We start from the raw sequence: 17,723 nt of genomic DNA, 5'->3' as shown, positions 1-17,723 counted from the left end.
CATCTTACAATGCTTTAACCAAGAAGGTCAACGCAGATTTTGTCAAAGATCATATTGTCTACCGATTCGGAGTTCCTAAGTCCATTATCACTGACAACGCCGCCAATCTCAACAGTGATCTGATGAAAGCTATATGTGAAACCTTAAAAATCAAGCACAAGAATTCCACTGCCTACCGACCTCAGATGAACGGAGCCGAAGAAGCCTCAAACAAGAACATTAAGAAAATACTAAGGAAAATGGTAGAGAATCACAAGCAGTGGCATGAAAAGTTACCCTTTACTCTATTAGGGTACTGCACCACAGTTCGCACGTCAACCGAGGCAACCCCCTACATGCTGGTTTATGGTACCGAGGCTGTCATCCCAGCCGAGGTGGAAATTCCTTCTTTAAGAATCATACAGGAAGCTGAACTCAGTGATGCAGAATGGGTAAGAAGCTGCTATGAACATTTGGCCCTTATCGATGGGAAAAGAATGAATGCAGTATGCCACGCCCAACTGTATCAGAACAGAATGACCAGAGCTTTCAACAAAAGGGTCAAACCAAGACAGTTCGCATCAGGACAGCTGGTATTGAAGAAGATTTTTCCACACCAAGATGAAGCCAAAGGGAAATTTTCTCCCAACTGGCAAGGTCCGTATATGGTTCATCAAGTACTAAAGGGAGGAGCACTCATACTTGTAGAGATGGATGGAGAAATCTGGCCGAAACTAATCAACTCAGATGCAGTCAAGAGATACTATGCTTATATTATTTCGCATTTCTTTTCTGATGTAATTGAACTACGCTTGACCTGATTCCCGTTTAAGAGGGGATACGTAGGCAGCCTTATGGATTTGGTCATATCATAATAAAATTTTCATTCCCCCCCCCCCCAAACAAAATTAGAAACTGGGGCAGAATTTTGAGGAAGGTCCTCAAAATTCCGGAGCAAGTCTAACCAACGCTAGCTTGTTTACTACTCCAACCTTTTTTTAAGTAATCTATGATGCTTTACTAATTCCTTTCAAAACAGACTTTAAGTCTAGTCTTTAATAAACTTCTTTCAATAGGTGTCCTACACTTTCACTTTACTCTTAGTTAATAAGTTCTGCTCCCTCTAGTATGTGTACTGCCTTGGGATCCTCTTGAGAACCCTCTGAACTCAGGCATACTGAGGCTAGCCTTTCCACACTGCATTGGTTCAATGCTTGGCTATTAAGTCTAGGTGTAAGCATTGCACGGGGTCCTTGAGACCCTTAGGGAACTGTGATGCACCTAGATTCTGATTTGTCTATGGGAATGAGGTTTGAAAGACCATTGGAGGCTTTGGGAAACTTGGGCCTGATTGCAGGCTCTCTACATAGAATAGCTTCTTGATTTTCTATTTCACTTATGTAATTCATTTATTGGCCTGTAATAATTTGTAAAATATATATTTGGGGTATTTAGTAAAAGGCTAGGTAGATGTATTCTTTGTGGGTTAACATGGGTAGAAATCTTGCTCTTAGGATTTTACTTTCAAATATGCCTGCTTTACTCAATAGAAAACATGTTCATAGGGTATGACTCTTGTTGAATCTGATTTCATTTGCATAATGCACATCATGCTTATAGGTTTTCACTTTTAAGGTCATTTGCATCAGATAGAAACCATGTTCATAAATCCTGCATTTGTCATGTTAGAAACCATGTTTCTAGGTTCCAAGCCATCACGTTTTGTATCAATTCAAGTATAGATACCATGCCTATAGGACATAATTCTGATTCAGTAAGTCTCTCACATGTTACTGCAAATTGACTAAAGCTAGTAATACGCCTAGATACCATTCCTATAGGGATTTCTGTTCGCAATTACATTTGAAATCTAATTAGCCTAATAAGTCGATTTCATCTCGCCTAGTTTACTTCTTAAAACTGGTTTTATTAAGCGATAACATTTCCTGAAAATGGTTCTTTCAGCATTGCTTTAATCTCATTAGATATCCTGCCTATAAGTATTAAAAGGGTCTATTTCAAAAATCCTATTCGTTTCTGCATCAACATAAATATCAGTATTCTGCATATAGGCAAGCCTTAAGGCATTTTCAAAACTTGCATTTCCCTGAAACTGTTTTGTCAACGTTTCTGATCCAAATAAGGTTTTAAAGAAAAGGCCTTGGGCAACTAATAGGTTATGACTTCTGAAAGTGATTTATTTCTGCATAATCACTTAGAAATCCGGTTTTAGGACTTTGATTACTAAAGACCTTACTTGTGGTTGAGTTGTATTGCATGCATGCTTGTTTGTGGAGGAAACTATGAGCCTTTTACTTGCTCTCGTTATGTGAAAGTCCTAGATGCTTTTTGACTATCACCTTAGAGTTTTGCCTTTAAAACCTTAGGGGTATGTCTAGAACTACTTATAGGTAGAGGTCCTAACTCCCTCCGGAACTATTAAGAAGGGACGGGTTGCACACAAGAGGAATCAGTGACCAAACACTCGCTTTGCATGACAAATAAGGGGATGGGAAGGGTAGACATGGGATATGATGACCACACGTTAATGTCACGTGTAGCCCCTCATTGAGGAGTGTTTACCGAAGATTGTGTGGGGTGATCTTATAGGATAAACAACCTAGGACCCTTTCTTACCCCAAATCCTCTCCTTATTTAAAACTTTGTTTTGTATAATTTGTTCAAACCTTTATTTCACTAATTGACTAGTCTAATGAGCTTTACAACTTGCTTGATTCAATTATTTGTATGGACTAATTTGTAAATATAAGTTCGGTCGGGACCCACAGTTGTGGACAAAGAGGGGTGCCTAACACCTTGCCCATGAGGTTATTTCAAGCCCTTACCCTAATCTCTGGTAATACAAACCAACGCAAGAGTTAATCGCTCTAGGTGCCCTAATGCACCATAATCCGTTAGGTGGCGACTCTTCAAATACCCAATTCCCAAAAGAAAATGAGTCATTACCCCCCATGAGTGTTGAAACCTGGACTTCTCTCCGTGGAGGGAGAAAGGGGGCGCGACACACCGCACCAAGTCCAATACGTGATGCATCACAATATACTGTATATGGCCCTGAACCTGTGGGCAAAACCAACACCGACGCCATAGTCAAAGCTGTCTTGAGCTTCTGAAAGATCGCCTCACACTCGTTCGACCACCTAAACTGGGCATCCTTCTGGGTCAACCTGGTCATCGGGGCTGCAATAGACGAAAACCCCTCCACAAAACGATGATAATAACCCGTCAAACCCAAGAAACTCTGAATCTCTATAGCTGATGTGGGTCTAGGCCAATTCTTGACTGCCTCTATCTTCTTAGGATTCACCTGAATACCCTCTGTTGATACAACATGACCTAAGAATGCAACCGAACTCCACCAAAGCTCACACTTCAAAAACTTAGCATACAACTGACTATCCCTTAGAGTCGGAAGAACGACTCGAGGATGTTGCTCGTGCTCCTCTCGACTGCAGGAATAAATCAAAATATCATCAATGAAGATAATCATGAAGGAATCCAAATAAGGCTTGAACACTCGGTTTATCAAATCCATTAAAGCTACTAGGGCATTTGTCAACTTGAATGACATCACTAAGAACTCATAATGCTCGTACCGAGTGCGAAAAGCTGTCTTAGGGACATTGGATGCCCTAATCCTAAACTGATGGCAGCCAGATCTCAAATCAATCTTCGAAAATACCTTGGCACCCTGAAGCTGATCAAACAAATCATCAATCCTCGGCAGTGGATACTTGTTCTTGATGGTGACCTTGTTCAACTGTCGATAATCTATACACATCCTCATCGACCCATTCTTCTTCTTAACGAACAACACCGACACACCCCAAGGTGAGACACTCGGTCTAATAAAGCCTTTATCTAGAAAGTCTTACAACTGTTCTTTCAATTCCTTTAACTCTGGCGGGGCCATACGATACGGCGGAATAGAAATGGGCTGAGTGTACGGAGGCAAATCAATGCAAAAGTAAATGTCCCTGTCGGGTGGCATCCCCGGCAGGTCTGAAGGAAATATTTCTGGAAACTCACAAACAACGGGCACAGAATCCATAGAAGGAACCTCAGCACTGGAATCATGAACATACGCCAAATAGGTCAAACATCCCTTATCAACCATATGATGAGCCTTCATATATGAGATAACCCTACTAGTAGAATGACCAGGAGTCCCTCTCTACTCCAAATGAGGCAACCCCGGTAGTGCTAAGATCACGGTCTTGGCATGACAATCCAATATAGCATGATAAGGGGATAACCAATCCATTCCCAGAATGACATCGAAATCTACCATATCGAGAAGTAGGAGATCTACATGGGTCTCAAGACCCCCAATAACGACCACGCAAGCATGATAAACACGCTCTACCACAATAGAATCACCCACTAGTGTAGACACGTATACATGAGCACTCAAAGAATCACGAGGCACAACCAGATAAGGGGCAAAATAAGATGATACATAAGAATATGTGGACCTGAGATCAAATAGAACTGAGGCATCTCTACTGTACACTAAAACCATACCTGTGATAACTGCATCGGAGGACTCAGCCTCAGGTCTGCCTGGCATAGCATAACATCGGGGCTGGGCCCCACCACTTTGAATTGCATCCCTAGGACGGCCTCTTGCTGGCTGGCCTTTACCTCTAGCTGTCTGGCCTCCACCTCTAATGGCCTGACCTCTACCTCTAACACCTATACCCCTACCTCTAGCTGCCTGAGCGGGTGGCGGAACACCCGGTGCTAGAACCATAGCATGAGAACCCTGGTGTTGAGAACTGCTCGAGGGCAACACCTAGCAATGTGCCTCGTATCTCCGCAAGTATAGCAAGACTTCGGCTGCTGAGACTGCTGACCCTGAAACTGACCCTGACGGCCTGGATAACCACCCTAAAAACTCTGGAGCGGAGGTGCACTAATAGGAATTGGTGGTGCAATGTAGGGTAACTGATCAAAATACTGCATGTGAGAACCACGGCCACCTGGAGCACCATGAGAAACCTGAAGTGCTGACTGAAATGGCCTACAAGGATGGCCTCTACCAAAAGAATCCCTACCTCCAGAAGAGGCACCAATGAATCTGCCCAAATGACGAGGCCTCTTATCAGACCCCTGAGCTAAAACCATCTCAACCTGCCTAGCCACATTGGCCGCATCCTGGAAAGAAATCTCGCTACCTGTCTCCTTAGCCATCTACAGTCTAATAGGTTGAGTGAGTCCCTCAATGAACCTCATCACTCTCTCTCTCTCTCGGTGGGGAGTATCAGAAGAGCATGATGAGCCAAATCAATAAACCTCATCTTGTACTGGGTGACAATCATAGAACCCTGCTGGAGACACTCGAATCGCCTACGGTACTCCTCTCTTTAAGTGATGGGAAGAAACTTCTCGAGAAATAGTTGCGAGAATTGGTCCCAAGTGAGAGTTGGTGATCCAACTGGCCTGGCCAAACAATAATCTCTCCACCATTTCTTGGTGGAACCTGACAGACGAAAAGTAGCAAAGTCGACCCCATTGGTCTCCACTATCCCCATGTTCCGAAGAACCTCATGACAGCTGTCTAAGTAATCCTGGGGATCCTCTGAAGATGTACCACCATAAGTAGTAGTGAAAATCTTGGTGAACCTGTCCAATCTCCACAAACCATCGGCAGACATAGCTACTCCATCACCGGTCTGAGCTACTACACCCGACCGAACCGCCCCAACTGGCTGAGCTGTTGGAGTTTGAAACTGGGGAGTGCGGGTAGTAGGAGTCTGTGCTCCTCCCCCAACCTAAGAGACGATTGGTGCTACAGGATGTAAACCTACCTAGGTGACACTCTCCATAAGGCCCACTAGACGGACTAGAGCATCCTGGAGTACTGGGTAGCAATGAACCCCTCTGGGACCTGAGTTGGGACCACCAGAACTGTCTGGGCCGGAACCTCATCATCAAACTCTACCTGAGGCTCCGCCGTTGGTGCTGCTACTCTGGGCTAAGCTTTGTCCCTGCCTCGGCCCCTAGTACGGCCTCGGCCTTGTCCTCTGCCCCTCATGGGAGCTACCGCTGGGGGCTCAGGCTGCTAATCAGCGGATGAAGAAGCACGCGTTCTCACCATCTGTGAAAGAACAGAGTAGAAGTTCAATTAGCATTGAAAAACCAAATTGCACGACAGAGAAGAATAGAAGTGAAATTGTTCCTAACTTTGTACCATCTGGGGGATAAGTACAGACGTCTTCGTACCGATCCATCAGACTCTACCAAGCTTGTCTGTGAATTGTGAGACCTAAAAAACCTAGACCTCTGATACCAACTTGTCATGTCCTAGATTTTCCACCCTCGGGAGTCGTGATGCCGCCTACTAGTGAAAGCTAGGCAAGCCAACTATTCCGATTAATTTACCCTTTTCATTGTTAACCTCTTAAAAAGTGCAAGTTAACATATTATAAACAGCGGAAATGATAATGCGGAAGAACGAAATTTAACCATTAAGCTAACACCAATACGAATCTATGAACATAAACCACCCAGAACTGGTGTCACAATTTCACAGACTATCTAAGAAAACTACAAATAAAGTCTGAACAAGAAAGTACATGTCGGTCTCTGAAATAGACAAGAACAGAAAGAAACTAGATAGGAAGGGGACACCAAGGCCTGCGGACGCCTGCAGGTCTTCCTCAGGTCTCCTAATGGACTGAAGGCAGCAACCCCAAGCTAAAGTTCGTATGCTCTAGCACCGGGATCTGCACAAAAGAGTGCAGAGTGTAGTATCAGTACAATCGACCCCATGTGCTAGTAAATGTCAAGCCTAACCTCGGCAAAGTAGTGACGAGGCTAGGACAGAACAAATAAATAACCTGTAGTTACACAGTATCTAGCAGAATAACAGTAATATAAGTAATTCAAAAGTAACGGGGGAGACTTTAATGCCATATTGGAGACTTTAATATAGGTGGAGACTTTAATGCCTTGTTGTACACACAGGACAAAATGTATGGTAATCCAGTCACAATTAGTGAAATGGCTGACTTTTCAGACTGCATACATAGTCTCCTTTTGAATGAGCTTCCATGAAAAGGAGAATACTATACTTGGTCAAAAAAATAACAAGGAAATGACAGGATACTCAGCAGAATTGATAGAGTATTTGGTAATTGTTACACACCACATTTTTGTATATGAAAGTACGCCATAAATAAATTGACGAGAGCCCGAAAATGAAATGTTAAGTCCCGTATTTTTTTACGTTAATGTTTCGTCCTAAGTTAATCGACATAAGCTCGGAAATGAGATTATTTTGGAATTATAAAGTATTATGATATTCTAAATAAGTGATGAGAATATTCATGATAGAGAGAGGGTAAGTAAATCAGAGAAAATGAAATTCCTCGAAGTTTGACAATTTGGGATAAAATACGGTTTGAGCTATAATACCCGATATTTATGGATTAGTGTCATAAAAGGTACCATGTGGCCATGATAGTATAATGTATAAAGTGTATTAAAAAGGAATAGCATTTTAAGAAATTTTAGATAATTCTTAATTATGTGGGTAATTAGTTAATTATTGAACTAGTGGGGGAATTAATGGATTGAGTAAGAGAAAGGGATGGATAATTGGATAAGTATGGGTCATTCACGTGGCAGCAACCCTTAAACCCATGAATGACTCATTAAGCTATTATACTATATGGCAAGTTATACAAATAAGTCACTAGACTAAGTGACAATTCATTTTACACGTAAAGGATTCTTGACCTCTTTAGTGGAAAAGCATAAGACTTTGTAAAATCAAGATAACATTACTATACCATTACATGAGAAAATGACAATGTTCCAGTGTGAATTTTCTCTAAAATCTTACAAGATCCAGCGTGAAAGGCTAGTTTAAAGAAATCCCGGTACAATCTTTCTCAAGAATATTATACGGATTTTTCCTTATTTTGATCTTGTCGTCATGTGTTTTGTTACAATTAACGTGTATTAGAGGGATTGTCAAGAGAATCGGCTCAGGTATGTTAAGGCTATCCCTTCTTCCTTTTGGCATGATCTATACGACAAATGAAACGAGTAAATGCACAATTTCCATAGATGAATCTATTCATAGAAATACTAGGGGTGTCTATATTCTTGATTCCCCATGTGAATTATTATTATTATATCTTCGGTTTATGGGTCTCAGAAAAATACGTATTTCGTAAAGTTTATCCGAAAGACATATTGATTTTTGTGGCATTCCGAGAAAAACTTATTAATGTATTTCTTATGCATTTCATGCATTTATACATGTGCATTGACCCATGACCAAATGGAGTTATATACGTGTATATATATATGGGATATGGAAAAAGGTTACGGTGTTATATACGCACCACCACCTGATCAGCTGGTATACGTTGATGATTTTGCCCACAGTGACCAAGATGATATGATAGGATGCCCTCAGAGGCTTGATGATATTATAAACACATGTACTTATGCACGACATGATATTTATACGCATATGCATGGCACTATAAGTATTTTATGATTTACAGAATTGTCCAGACTTACAAGTTGAGTCATGTACTCTATAAATCTTCCATGTCTTTTATGTACTTATTTATGTGCCTTACATACTCGGTACATTATTCGTACTGACATCCCTTTTGCCTGGGGATGCTGTGTTTCATGCCCATAGGTCCCGATAGACAGGTCGAGAGTCCTCCAAGTAGGCCATCAGCTCAGCGGAAGATGTGGGTGCGCTCCATTTGCTCCGGAGTCGCTTATTTGGTCAGTATGATTAGTACATGCATTGATTGATATGGCGCGGCTCTGTCCTGACCTTTATGATATTATGTATTGTTAGAGGCTTGTAGACAAATGTCATGTATATGGATTCTTGTACGGCCTTGTCGGCCTATGTTTTGAGTATATAAAGGATCATGTCGGCCTTATTGGCCGTATGTCATATGTATAAGTTTGGATTACATGTTGCGTTGTCCAATGTCGAGTATTTCCCCATGTTTTATTTGACTTATCTCACGATAGCCTCTCTGGCTCATTTACCTATGATAGTATGATACAAAAGATACGTTATGTAGGTACTCGGTTGAGTAAGGTACCGGGTGCCCGTTGCGGCCTATCGGTGTGGGTCGTGACAAAAGTGGTATCAGAGCAGTTTTGTCCTAGGGAGTCTACAAGTCGTGTCTAGTAGAGTCTTGTTTATGGGTGTGTCGTGTACCATTCTTATAAGTAGGAGGCTACAAGGCATTGAGGATTGTCACTCTTTCTTCTTACTCTAGATCGTGTGATAGAGCTCAGTTGTAAGAACTCAATTTCCTAAACTCTATCGTATTCATAATACGACGATGCTTATATCCAGAAAGACGATTGATAAGATATATAGCTGTGGAAGAGTTGAGTCAGAGGAACTCAATTTTTGCATCATGCTTATGATGGATAAATATGAGGTATTTAGCAGGTCATTTGTATACTAAGATGTGCAAGCTTCTTGATAAGGATCTCTAAGACAAGAATGCCTATCCACTAGGGTGAAATCAATGAAAGAATCAGAGGGTACAAGTTTCAACAAGTAAAAGAAGCAAGATGAAGAGGGGTACGAGGTACTTAAGTAGAGATGAACATTATCTACAATTCAAGTAGAGAAGTATAAGCATTTTTGAGTTACCTTCAACAATAACAGATGTATGTACAATTGGCCACACCCATCTCGATTATGCACTATGGGAGTTAACAGATATGGTTAAAGAGGAGGACGGGATATCAGGATCCGGCTGGGGTTAGAGTAACCCAAATGGTGGATGGATTGTTTGCGTTAGTTGACATTTCTGAAGGGTATTGTAAATGTGCTAATAGATCTCCTTGTGAGACACCTATATGGTGCACTCTAAAATAGTAGCTAGATATGAGTACTACAAAGATAGATACTGGAAGCCTTGAAGGGATAAATATTACCGTAGTGTGGCTCCCATCCTTGGTAGAAAGAGAATGTTAGGCAATTCGAGGAATTAATGGATGGAGTAAGAGGGGCTAAAAGCAAAAGAATGTTTTGTTTGAGTTTTTAGAATAAAGTGATAGACAGAAATGTTAGCAGGAAAATAAGAAGAGAGTTAATGAAGCAGTATGAGTAAAATGTGGTACATGGATGACAACGGTAGATCACAAAAATGATAGTATTCCAAAGCCTATAGTCAAGTGAAGGGAAAAACAAGAGGTGACAGGCCTTGAGACAACAAAAGAGTATAGGCCATAAAGTCATATCCTCACTTCGAAAAATAAGTTCGTAACTCCAATGCAACTACCGGAAGGAAAAGTTAGACCCCAAAATAATAGAAATCGGTATGGGCTGGTGAACAAGATAAACTAAACATGACTTAGAGACTGAGTGATTTGATAATAGTCAGCATCATGAGAATTTCATATTTTGTTCCGACGATAATAGAATGGACAACAGAAGAAGATTCATGAGAAATTCAGAGAATGGTCATTCAGGAAGACGTTTCCCTAAAGTAAGCAATGCGAGCAAAGTTCAACTTAAGGGATTGTATGTTCTAGTTATACTAAGTGTCACCCTCGTGAGTAAGGAATTTTATTATCCTTGGTACAGAAGGATTACTGCAAGGTGAGTAAGGGTCATCGATGATGTGAAAGGACGCCAAAAATGAAGAGGTAAAACATCTATAGGTTGGTCATCATAGCTTCGGCTCTTAGTATTCCCCTAAAGGGGGGAATATGGAATGATATGGCATTAAGTCAGAATTAAGTGGTTTTAATGACTATGGAATGGTAAAGGTAGAATGCGATAAAAATGAAAAAGGAATGAGATGGCACTTATCCAGATCCTACAGATATGCTACAATTCAAGTGTAAGCATGACGTCAAGGAGAGGAAGTAAAGGTTCCAGCTCGAGCTGTTACTAATAAATAAGGAGCCAGTGCGAGACGTAAGTTAAGACAAAGTAAATAACCCAAGAAAGATTACACCGAATGTTGAGATGAGAATGGGCCAACGAGTAGTTAGTAATTGATGAGGAATAGCCTAGTTATGGCTAAGCAAGAGGTTACAGATGAGTCAAGCATATCGTGTAAGATAAACATAATAAAACCTAATATAGTGAATTCAGCCTCGTAGTTATGACATCGTGATCCCTGAGAAATATTTAGGTAGGAGTTGGGATAGTAAAAGATACTATATGAGTATTACAGAAATAAAAGAGAATGTCACTAGGAAGACAGTCGAAATATTAGTTTAGAAGCAACCCTACAAGCACAGGGGTGTGGAGGTAAGTAACTACGGATAATTAGAGGTGAGGAAGAACGTCAAAAAAATTCCATCGGGTATTCGATGTTATAAGCTTGCATCTTTAAAAGAGTCAGAGGGTCCTCCCTAAGTACTACAACGAAAGACAAGCTGAGCAAATAAGGAAGAAGGCTTCAACCTAAGCATAGTGACCTAAAGAGGAAATAGTCTTGTAATAGTAATCTCACTACGACATTGTATGCACTCCATAAGAAAGTGGCACCTACCATGGCTAATGAACGGGAAGTATGATCAAAAGCAATACTCGAGATCAAATGAAGTTGCATGAAAATTCTGGCATGCATGGTAACTAAGATAGGCTAAGTAGGCACGCAACAAGGAGGCAGAAAGATAAGGGAAAGTAATAGCTTGTGTATAAAAGAAAGCAGAGAAGGAACGGAAGGAATTATTCGATCAATGATCCAGAATTAGTTATGCTATGAACGTACTTAAGATTTCGGAGTAGTATCCTTGTAGCATATATGTTGACAATCATACAGTCGTAGAAGACTCCGGTATAAGTTAAAAGGAAAGAGTTGAGTCCAAATCCTAAACCAAGAATTTAATTTTTAGACGATAGTATCACGGATATTCCATAGCATCCATCAAAGGCTCAAGTAATAACTAATACCATGAGCCGCAGATCGAAAGATAGCTTAAGCCTACATAAAGGTTAATTAGAGGGAAGAGGAAACTAAGGAGTTACATTGGCCAAGTAAATCAGGAGCCTGATTATTGGACCCAGAAAATTATAGAAATCGTGATTGAGAACATGTAAGGACCACTCTTAATATCAGAGATACAGGAGAGATAGTGCAACAACCATATTCTTTAATGGCTCTACAATGAAGCCAGTCAGAATAGTACCAACCTCATAAAAAGTCAGTACGAAGCACCCACCAGATTGTATATGCACCAGAGGTGCAGGTATTATAATAGAGCTTTGAGTTGTGGATGTGAATTATACCTATGTGGAAGGGAGGTCATGAAAAAAATAGAAGATGTGATGCAAGATTTTAAGGTAAGTAAGGTAAAAGTGAACAATGTACGAGACTCAAATGCAGAAGGTTGTGAATTGTCTATACTCCAGACAAAAGGTTAGAAGCGCTGGGATTCAGTATCCAGGAATGATAGCGGCATCGTCAGTGGCAGATCTTCCAACCTATGGTTTCTAAGTATCGAGAGGTCTAGCGAAAAGAGTAATGGAGAGTTAGAGGATGATGTGACATCTCGCTTGATGTTCCAGAATAACACAAGGAAATCTATGGTGCAAGCAAATTGAAGGAAGGTGGCGAATAATAAATAGATATGTGTAGGTCGCAAGCAAAAGTTGGGTAAAGCGATAAAGTTTTAAGAAGATATGAGTAAGGATAAGAAAAGAGCAAGTGAGAAGGTGACGAAAATGGACAAGTCCTCAAAATTAAGCCCATGAAAACAAGAAAGCTACTGGTTTTTCTATGTTATGAAAAGCTCAGTATAGCCTGAATGAACTCAAAGGAGTCTAAGACTAATAACGTTTAGAAGAAAGGAATGCTACCCTGGTAGTAGAATAAGGGCATAATTATGACTTTTGGGCCTTTGATTGAGTAATGATTTGAAGAGGATTTTATGAATTATACGGAATTAAAATACCCACGTAAGGTGAAACGCATTGGGATGCTATAAAATACGATTATTGAAGTACAGTATCGCTAAGAAGTTTCAAGTCATCAGTAAAAGGATGTAGATCAACATTGAGGTGAAACAACAATGGATGGGTAAAAGTTGTAAGGTACGAGATGAGATAAGGCCATCCGTCTTAAGATGAACAGTAATGAAGAAGCGTTAAAGGACTCAGATTCATACAAATAGGATAAGCAATTAGAGTAACCTGGAGTTTGGTAACATACCTCAGCAGTGATAAATCAAAGTAAGATTTACGATATAGTACGACTTATCTAGCCGTAGTAAAGTCATACGAATAGATAATTGGGTCTATGAAACAAGATATAGCAATATTCTTAAGTTCAACAAAAGTACCAAATGAAGAACTTCAGTATACCTATAGATGCCCAGAGGGACATCTTGTCAAGCTCTTTATATAAAGTGAGGCCTAGAGATTGGCTAAAAACTGGAGGAAAAGGGAAGGAAGAATCGCATAGGCACACATACAAGGTTAGAGTCGTACAGGCTACATGATAGAAGGTATCAATAGTTACGAGATTGGAAAAATTCTGACTATAGGTCATGGTGCGAGAAAGAGGCCTAAAGGGGGGAATGCCCTGGCCTTTGGGATTCATTCACAAAACAGTTGCCTAAATGGCAAGAGGAGTACTAAAGTATTCGCAAAAGCTGTGGGTTATGAGAATGACATAAATAATTCGAGGACGAATGTTCCAAAGGGGGGAATAATGTTACACGCCACATTTTCGTATATGAAAGTACGCCATAAATAATTTGACGAGAGCCCAGAAATGAGATGTTACGTCCCGTATTTTTTTTACGTTAATGTTTCGTCGTAAGTTAATCGACATAAGCTCGGGAATGAGATTATTTTGGAATTATAAAGTATTATGCTATTCCAAACAAGTGATGAGAATATTCATGATAGAGAGAGGGTAAGCAAATCAGAGAAAATGAAATTCCTCGAAGTTTGACAATTTGGGATAAAATACGGTCTGAGCTATAATACCCAGTATTTATGGATTAGTACCATAAAAGGTACCATATTGTCATGATAATATGATGTATAAAGTGTATTAAAAAGGAATAGCTTTTTAAGAAATTTGAGATAATTCTTAATTATGTGGGTAATTGGTTAATTATTAGACTAGTAGAGGAATTAATGGATTGAGTAAGAGAAAGGGATGGATAATTGGATAAGTATGGGGCACTCACGTGGCAGCACCCCTTAAACCATGAATGACTCATTAAGCTATTATACTATGTGGCAAGTTATACAAATAAGTCACTAGACTAAGTGACAATTCTTTTTACACGTAAAGGATTCTTGACCTCTTTAGTGGAAAAGCATAAGACTTTTCAAAATCAAGATAATGTTACTATACCATTACATGAGAAAATGACAATGTTCCGGTGTGAATTTTCTCTAAAATCTTACAATATCCAACGTGAAAGGCTAGTTCAAAGAAAGTCCAGTACAATCTTTCTCAAGAATATCATACGAATTTTTCCCTACTCCGATTTTGCCGTCATGTGTTTTGTTACAATTAACGTGTATTAGAAGGATTGTCAAGAGAATTGGCTCAGGTATGTTAAGGCTATCCCTTCATCCTTTTGGCATGATCTATACGACAAACGAAACGAGCAAATGCACAATTTCCATAGATGAATCTATTCATAGAAATACTAGGGGTGTCTATTTTCTTGATTCCCCATGTGAATTATTATTATATCTTCTGTTCATGGGTCTCAGAAAAATACTTATTTCATAAAGTTTATCCGCAAGACATATTGATTTTTATGGCATTCCGAGAAAATCTTATTAATGTATTTCTTATGCATTTCCTGCATTTATACATGTGCCACCACGATCAAATGGCGTTATACCCCCATATATGTATGTATATATATATATGGGATATCGGAAAAGGTTACGGTGTTATATATGCACAACCACCTAATCAGCTGGTATACGTTGATGATTTTGCCCACAGTGGCCGAGATGATGGGATGGGATGCCCTCAGAGGCTTGATGATATTATAAACACATGTACTTATGCATGACATGATATTCATATGCATATGCATGACACTATAAGTATTTCATGATTTACCGAATTGTCCAGACTTACAGGTTTAGTCGTGTACTCTATATTTCTTCCATGTCTTTTATGTACTTATTTATGTGCCTTACATACTCGGTACATTATTCGTACTGACGTCCCTTTTTCTTGGGGATGTTGTGTTTCATGCTCGCAGGTCCTGATAGACAGGTCAAGAGTCCTCCATGTAGGCTATCAGCTCAGCGGAAAATGTGGGTGCGCTCCATTTGCTCCGGAGTTACTTATTTGGTCAGTATGATTAGTACATGCATTGATTGGTATGGCGGGGCTCTATCCCGACCTTTATGATATTATGTATTGTTAGAGGCTTGTAGACAAATGTCATGTATACGGATTCTTGTATGTCCCTGTCGGCCTATGTTTTGAGTATATAAAGGATCATGTCGGCCTTATTGGCCCGTATGTCATATGTATAAGTTTGGATTACATGTTGGGTTGTCCAATGTCGAGTATTTCCTCATGTTTTATTCAACTTATCTCACGATAGCCTCTCTGGCTCATTTACCTATGATATTATGATACGAAAGATATGTTATGTAGGTACTCAGTTGAGTAAGGTACCGGGTGCCCGTTGCGGCCCATCGGTGTGGGTCATGACAGTAATGATATGTGGATGATAAAATGGGGTAATGTGTGTACTGAATATGATGTTCCACTAATATTTGATCACTCACCTATGTTGCTGAATATTTAATCTGTAAGGATCAATGTCTAATCTTCTTTTAGATTCTTTAATGTGTGGGCAGATCACAAGGATTTTTGAAAGCTTGGTGGAGGGCATATGGAAGAAGAGGATGGCGGAGGATAAAATGGAGGATATATGGAAGAAACACAAAGTCCTTAAGCCTTTGTTTAGAAGGCTAAATGCTGAAGAATATAAGGGCATTTCACAGAGAATTGAGAATGCTAGGAGTGATCTCATTACAGTATAAGAGAAGATACAAATCCAATACGCTGACAATCTGCTAGAGCAAGAGAAACAAACACTTCAGCAGTTAGAGAAATGGTCATTAATTGAAGAGAGTATTCTGAAGCAAAAGTCAAGGGTAAAATGGATCAAACTAGGTGATGCCAACACTAAGTATTTTTCTGCTATTATGAAAGAAAGAAGCCACAGAAAACATATCCTGGAGATTACAACTATGGATGGAAGGAAGATAGCTGATCCTGTTAGCATTAAAGAGGAGTTCATCAGCTTTTATAAAAACCTTATGGGATCTTCTGCTAAGTCCTTACCAGCAATCAACAAAGAGATAATGCAAAATGGTCCCAAACTCACTCATGATCAGCAGCTTAGTCTAATTACTGAAGTGACAGAAGATGAGGTATATAAGGGTTTATGTGATATCCATGAGGATAAGGCTCCTGGGTTTGATGGATACAATTCATGTTTTTCAGAAAAGCTTGGCCTATAGTGAAGCAAAAGGTAGTGCAAGCAGTTCAGGAATTTTTCATTACTGGCAAGATTTACAAAGCCATAAATTGTACAACAAGTACACTTGTGCCTCAAGTGAGTAGCCCAACCACAGCAAAGGAGTTCCGGCCTAATGCATGTTGCATTGTCTTATATAAGATCATTTCTAAAATACTAGAAAACAGATTGCAAAGAGTAATTGCTAGTGTGATAAGTGAAGCTCAAGCAGGATTCATTCCAGGAAGGAAAATATCAGACAACATAATCCTATCTCATGAGCTTGTTAAGGCATACACAAGGAAGAACTTCTCTCCTAGGTGTATGATCAAGATTGATCTAACAAAAGCATATGATTTTGTGGAATGGATCTTCTTAGAAGAGGTGATGGTTGAGCTGGGATTCCCTAGCAGATTTTAAAGTAGGTGCTTGCTTGTGTCAAAACTGTGAGCTACTCTATAATTATTAATGGAGAACCTTCAGAACCATTTTCAGCTGCTAAGGGGTTGAGGCAGGGAGATCCTATGTCCCCTTTCCTATTTGCAATTTCTATGAAATACTTGAGTAGATGCCTGAATGGATTGAAAAAGGAAAGGGGTTTCAAATATCATCCCAGATGTTCCAAAATGGGAATAACTCATCTGAGCTTTGCAGATGATCTGCTACTCTTTGCAAGGGGAGATATGGATTCAATTACTCATCTACAACAATGCCTCAACCATTTCTATGGGGCATCAGGTTTGAGAGCTAACCAGTAAAAGAGCTCAATTTTCTTTGGAGGAGTAACACATTTGGCAAGTGAAGAGATAGTGCAGAAATTTGGATATTCTAGAGCAGAATTACCAGTCAAGTACTTGGGAGTCCCATTGTCCCCCAAGAAGATGTACATAGCTCAATGGCAACCTCTCATTGAGAAAATGGTGGCAAGAATCTCATCATGGACTGCAAAAAAGTTGTCCTATGCTGGCCGGATTCAGTTAGTTCAATCTGTTCTATTTGGCATCCAAGCTTACTAGTCACAGTTATTCCTGATTCCTAGAAAAGTACTGAAGCCAATTGAAGCATATTGCAGGAGTTATGTATGGTCAGGAGAAAATGTCATCACAAGAAGGTCTTTAGTGGCTTGGGATAAAATATGTACACCTAAGAGTGCAGCTGGACTAAACTTAGTCAATCTCAAAGTTTGGAACAGAGCAGCAGCAGCAAAGAAATATCGGGATCTTGCACACAAAGGTGACAAA

The 17,723-nt window shown here is 39.9% G+C and overlaps 1 protein-coding gene across 1 annotated transcript; it reads left to right on the top strand.

The window, feature by feature from the left end:
* Nucleotides 1-16,213: 16,213 nt before the first annotated feature.
* On the top strand, nucleotides 16,214-16,902 carry LOC104233513 (uncharacterized). The gene is made up of 3 exons (XM_009786916.1): nucleotides 16,214-16,396; nucleotides 16,470-16,581; nucleotides 16,664-16,902. The coding sequence occupies exons 1-3, from the start codon at nucleotides 16,214-16,216 to the stop codon at nucleotides 16,900-16,902; spliced, it is 534 nt and encodes a 177-aa protein (XP_009785218.1).
* The last annotated feature ends 821 nt before the right edge of the window (nucleotides 16,903-17,723 follow it).

Source organism: Nicotiana sylvestris, chromosome 4 (assembly GCF_000393655.2).
Source record: "Nicotiana sylvestris chromosome 4, ASM39365v2, whole genome shotgun sequence".
In the NCBI taxonomy this organism is placed as follows: Eukaryota; Viridiplantae; Streptophyta; class Magnoliopsida; order Solanales; family Solanaceae; genus Nicotiana; species Nicotiana sylvestris.
Note: the sequence above shows the minus strand (reverse complement) of the source record. Positions and strands in the feature narration are given on the sequence as shown.

What these genes read in the sequence shown, in the direction of transcription:
- LOC104233513 (XM_009786916.1), top strand. Translation starts at nt 16,214, where the DNA reads ATGGATGGAAGGAAGATAGCTGATCCTGTTAGCATTAAAGAGGAGTTC. An exon ending in CTGAAGTGACAGAAGATGAG is followed by an intron (nt 16,397 to 16,469) that starts GTATATAAGGGT and finishes CATGTTTTTCAG; the next exon opens with AAAAGCTTGGCCTATAGTGA. An exon ending in CAAGTACACTTGTGCCTCAA is followed by an intron (nt 16,582 to 16,663) that starts GTGAGTAGCCCA and finishes CTAAAATACTAG; the next exon opens with AAAACAGATTGCAAAGAGTA.